The 5,092-nt window shown below is 50.9% G+C and overlaps 2 protein-coding genes across 2 annotated transcripts in view; one reads left to right on the forward strand and one right to left on the reverse strand.

The window, feature by feature from the left end:
- The window catches only part of MIF4GD (MIF4G domain containing), a 6,067-nt gene extending 4,734 nt beyond the window's left edge, over positions 1-1,333 (forward strand). The window contains exon 6 of the mRNA XM_010002651.1: positions 888-1,333. Coding sequence (XP_010000953.1) covers positions 888-1,115 — 228 coding nt within the window. The 3' untranslated portion in view covers positions 1,116-1,333. The remainder of the gene's footprint in view (positions 1-887) is intronic.
- Positions 1,334-2,482: 1,149 nt separating this feature from the next.
- Positions 2,483-5,092, reverse strand: part of MRPS7 (mitochondrial ribosomal protein S7) — a 4,867-nt gene continuing 2,257 nt past the window's right edge. Inside the window, exons 2-6 of the mRNA XM_010002732.1 lie at positions 4,782-4,855; positions 4,489-4,680; positions 4,127-4,190; positions 3,589-3,756; positions 2,483-2,812 (exon numbers count right to left, since the gene is read on the reverse strand). Of these exons, the coding sequence (XP_010001034.1) occupies positions 2,591-2,812; positions 3,589-3,756; positions 4,127-4,190; positions 4,489-4,680; positions 4,782-4,855 (720 nt within the window). The 3' untranslated portion in view covers positions 2,483-2,590. The remainder of the gene's footprint in view (positions 2,813-3,588; positions 3,757-4,126; positions 4,191-4,488; positions 4,681-4,781; positions 4,856-5,092) is intronic.

Here is a 5,092-nt window from a genome sequence, read left to right on the forward strand (position 1 = left end):
TTTCCCTGTTTTCTCAGAAATCAGCTGCTTTTCCAGCAGCCCTGGTTGCCAGATATCTGGAAAAGCAGCTGTCACACTCACCTGCAGACACCACAGCCCTGGAGGGTGGTAGCAGAGAGCTGCAGTGTCCCTAGGTGTGCAGGGCAGCTGTGTCCCCTCAGGCCCTGGGATCTGCTGAGCTGCTTTGTGTAGCTGCCACCCACCTGCCCAGGCCTGCAGCACTGATCCTGTGCCAGACCCCTGAGGGCTGGAGAAGGCTCTTCTGGAGCTTTGCACATACTGGTGTGCAGCAACCTGCCTGGGGCACAACTGAGCCACCCCTCAGGGCCAGGGGTTCCTGTAAAATGCAGGCATCCTTGGATGGGCCCTTTGGGTTTTTTTACATCTTAGCACATCCCTCCCACCCCTGCAGCCCGCTTGACTTTCCCCTCTTTTCCAGAGGCCCAGTTAGTGCCCATTTCCTGCAAGTCACCAGACTTCCTAAGGGCTTTAGCACATGCTCCAAATAATTCCCTCTGCTCTTGGAGACACCTCCTTGCTCTGACATTGGCTTCAGCCTTATGCCACATCCTTGTGCCTATCCTGTAGAAAATTAACATTTTTTCATCCATGATATGTGCATTTTTCTGGCAATTTTGTCTGAGGGACAGGAGAGTTCAGGATGTGCTTTTCCAGCCCTTTTGGCAGAAGAGACATTCAGCTTCTCCTGCCTCCTGCATCAGGACAACTTGAGAGCAGCAGAGAACTGTTGCCTGTTGGAAATCCAGCACAGAGAGAACAGGATGTGCTGGTCCATACGTGACTGATGAGATGAGCTCATCCAGAAAGGAGCTGAACCTCCCCATTATTCCTTTGTACTCAGCCACCTTCTTCTCTTCCCTCTGCAGGTGGACTGCCTGGTCCTGCAGCTCCACCGCATCGGTGAGCAGCTGGAGAAGATGAACTCCCAGAGGATGGATGAGCTCTTCTCCCTCCTCCGAGATGGTTTCCTTCTGCAGGAGGGACTCACCTCCCTGTCCCAGCTCCTGCTCCTGGAGATCATCGAGTTCCGGGCTGCCGAGTGGAAGATGACAGATGCTGCCCAGAAGTATTATTACAGTGAAGTGACAGACTAACCTGTCCACAGCAGAGGTGGAGAGGTGTCTCCAGCACTTTCACCAGCAGGCTTCAATACCAAGTTTGAATTTATTTTCATATTCATGTTTTTCTAGCACTTCCTGTAAATAGGGTTTATACCATCTAGAGCCTCTGGGCACGTAACTGTCGGGCTGCAACTGGTGCTGGCCTGGCTTTAGAGGTTTGGAGAGGTGGGAAGCACAGGGCACATTTACCCCAGCAAGTTCTTCCACTGGTTTTGTCTAATATTGGGCAAGGGAAGCTTCTAGGTCCAACCAGTATTTTACACAAGTGTTAAGGAAAGCACAATTTATGCTTGGGAGCATTTTTGTTTCCCCTTGGAGCCAGCAGCACTGCGGGAGGCAGAGGGGGAACCTTTCACAGCTCAGGTTGTTCCTGGTTTTCTGGGACAAGTCACAGCAAACACGGTGGCCTCACAATAGCTCAATCAAGTGCTCTTTTTTCCCAGATTCCTTCCAGCACACTGGCTGCACCTTCATGCAACACAGCCTTCCCCATGGGTCACAAGCCACCACGAGCTGCCAGAGGGCAGCCTGCAGCAGGTCAGCTCCCTGAGCACAACCAGCTAGGAACAGGTTTTATAAGTTTTATACAATAACTGTCACATATTTTCAGAATTTAGTGAGTTTCAACTACACTACATTTCTTGTCAGAACAGGAGAGGAAGAAGGGAAATAAAACAGCCTATTGAAGGATTTTTTTTTCTAATAAAATTTTTCCACTAACATGTGCCCTGCTTTCTCTCCGTGCAGCTGCTGATCTATGAACAATACTTAAAAGTTGCTCCTGACTGAAGCCTTAAGGCTGTGACAGTCACTGTCTCCCCCAACGCAGGGTGTCACTGGGGCTTTGTGCAACTGTGGTCGTTGGACAGAGCATGAAAGTCAAGCAAGAGACAAAGGACTGGAACTGAGAAACCTCCCCCATTAAAACTGGTTTTATTTTTTCTGTCAACATGCCCATAAAATCTGTGCAGACAATGCTGATGATGACCAGAACCAAAGATCAACAAGGGCCTTTTATTGCCTTTTGTACCAATCATACTAAGGCTGCTTATGGTGTGGAGAATAAAAACAATCCAGCGGAGGTGTGCAGCCAAACCATCAGTGGTTACAGGAACAGAGAGACTTACAAGTCCCCAGGAAACAGGTAAGTGGAAGATGACTTTGTACAGCATTGCTGTAAGAAAAAAACATCTAAGGCTTCTCTTAACAGGCAAGTGATAATGAAGTAACTAGAACATCCGGGCAGGGGTCAGTAACTCTTTCAGATTCCGTCTCCCCCATCCAAACCACCACAAAAGAATTAACTTTGTAGGGATCAGATGAGCTTCCCAGGCTCAGTTCAGAAGCTGCCTGGAAGGGAGGTGCCACCTTTTGCTCTTCTCCCCAGCCTCTCCCAGGCAGGTGGCCCTGGAGCTCTGCTGGTGGCATCATGTCCCACGCACAGGGTCCTACCACCACCGGAAGTGGGCGTACGCCCGGTTGGCCTCTGCCATCTTGTGCAGCGTGTGCTTCTTCTTGATGATGGGCCCTTCGTTGTTGAAGGCCTGGAGGAGCTCCTGGGAGAGCTTCTCAGGCATCATTGTCCGCCGGGGCTTGTTCTCCCGGCACTCGGTGATCAACCACTTCATGGCCAGGAAGCGCTTCCGATTGTCCTTCAGAGGGACTGGCACCTGGGAGAGGTTTAAAGGCCACAGTTACTGCGTGGCCAGAGCAGTGACCTGCTCTTCTCCAGGGCTCACACAGGGACAGCTGGACACGTGCAGATTACACCCTGCTGTGACTCCAGTGGAGCACACTGCTCTGCAGCAGCAGCTCCCACCAGCTGAGCTGTGCCCCTTCTCTCCTCTGTCCATAGAAATGGGTCATTGCTACCAAAATGGACATTCTGATCAGCCCCGGGTTCTGCCAGCAGGTACTGGCCTGTGTGAGAACTTCTGGCCTATGTGGGAACTGGATCCAGGCTGGTTTGTGCTAGTGGGAGATGGTCACCACTCCCCTGCACTGGATGACAAACATGCCTCCACCAGGTCTCAAATATTGCAGAGCACATACCTGGAGGCAGGTTCTGCTCATGGTTTGAATGTTGCCCTCTATCTAGTTGACTTCTGCTGCTGCACTGACTCTCCTTGGGCCTTTGGGGCCTGTACCTAAGCAATATGATGCAGCTGGTGGTTCCAGGACTTGCTGCCCATCACTGAGCTCTGTCTCCTTGGACAACAATTGCTCTCATGTCCAGAGACAACCTGCTGACAGGGGAATTACCATGCTCCCAGGCTGGGGGCTTGATCTTGGACAGTTTCTCTGGAACTGTTTTTTAATCCAGGGTGTAAAGTGGCTCTTTTTCCAAGGAGAGGAAATCTTGAGCTGAAGGGGTGAAGACCAGTTCATCTACTTCCATAACTAATTCTCTCCTAACCAGATGTGCTCCCAACCCACCTCCTCTCACCTGGTAGGTCTTGCCTCCTCTTGTGATGTTGCTGAGCCCAATGATGGGCTGGCAGTTTTTCAGAGCCTGGTGGAAAATGACATAAGGGTTGCACTCAATTGTCTCCTTCTCATCTTCTGGAGCTTTGTGGTACTTCTCCAGCTGCTTCCTCTTAATGGCCTCTAGAGTCTTGGGACAAAGAGAAGAAAAGGAGACATGCAGAGCAGATGGACTATCCCACTCCATGAAATTGCATCTGTTTTACAGTGATCTTAAGAGTCTTTTCCAACTAAAATGATTCTGTGGTTCTACAAGAGGTCCGAGACACTGAGTGGAGAGTGTTCTTCATTAAGCCAACACCACTTGCTCAGTGAACAGAATGGGGCTGAGGTTTTGTACAAAATGTACACCTGATCAGGTAGAGCATGGTGAGAGTGCTGTGTGTGCACAGGGAATATGGTTGGGACTGGTAGTTCCTAATTCCAGTGGATTTGATATCTCAGCCTTCCATTTTACATTGATTTAACATCCTAGTGAGAAGAAACATAGGAGTTCTCACCTGAGCCATGAGGCTTCTGGCCAGCACTTTATTTCCATTCTTCATCATCATATTGGTGAACTTACTGTGAACACAAAGCCAAATGCAATCTTGATTTAAATTCTGATTCTATCACCCCCAGAAATCCTTTCCCCTTGTGTTGTTCCCGGGGTTAAGATTGGCTGCTGCTAAATCTGCTGTAATTATCTCTAATTACTGTCAGTCAATGGACTGGCTTTGTGGGAGAAAATTAACTTAAATCAAAGGATTGTGCTGTCACAGGAGGCAAAGTGCAGAGCAGCAAGGGAAGGCTGAGGAGGCCAGTGCAGCTCCCTGGCTCTGTGGGACCTCCCTGCACCAGAGGTGATGATGGTTTCTCTGACCTGATCATGGGGTCGCTGAACACAGAGCTGGAGAGGCTGGGAGGGGCAGCTTTTATGGGATGAACAGCCTTAAGCTCCAGTTTTTCCTTTTCCTCTTCAGACAGCTCCTCCAAAGGTTTCTGATACAATTCCTTGTCCACTTCTGGCTCCAAGTAACTGGGGTTGTAGCGACTCCATCTCACCTGTGTCAGCCTGCAAAGAACAAGAGACAGGGCTGTAAATGATGTGCTGTGTCGTGACAGAGACGTGGAGGTGTCTGAGAGGACGTGGTGTCTCAGAAGGGCATCTCAGACTCGAGAGGCATCTCCACCTTCCGGGCCTGAGGGCCCACAGCTCTGACAAGGTGAGGTCCCAGGTTGAGGGTGGCCTGAAAAAACGTCCCGCGTGAGCGGGACAAGTATCTTAAACTGGAATTTCATTTAAATTCGGAGCAGGAGGCGGCATCTCCGTCTGTTTTTGGAGAGGAGCAAGGCGGGTACCAAGGCCCCTCCGCCCCAGCGGGTGAGCACACGCCCCATGACGCACCCCGGGCGCAGAGCCCGGGTTCCCCGAACCCGCGGGCAGCCCCCTCCGCTTCCCCAGGGGCTCCCGGTGAAGCGCAGCC

Source organism: Chaetura pelagica, unplaced genomic scaffold, assembly GCF_000747805.2.
Source record: "Chaetura pelagica isolate M959 unplaced genomic scaffold, ChaPel_1.0 scaffold47, whole genome shotgun sequence".
NCBI lineage: Eukaryota > Metazoa > Chordata > Aves > Apodiformes > Apodidae > Chaetura > Chaetura pelagica.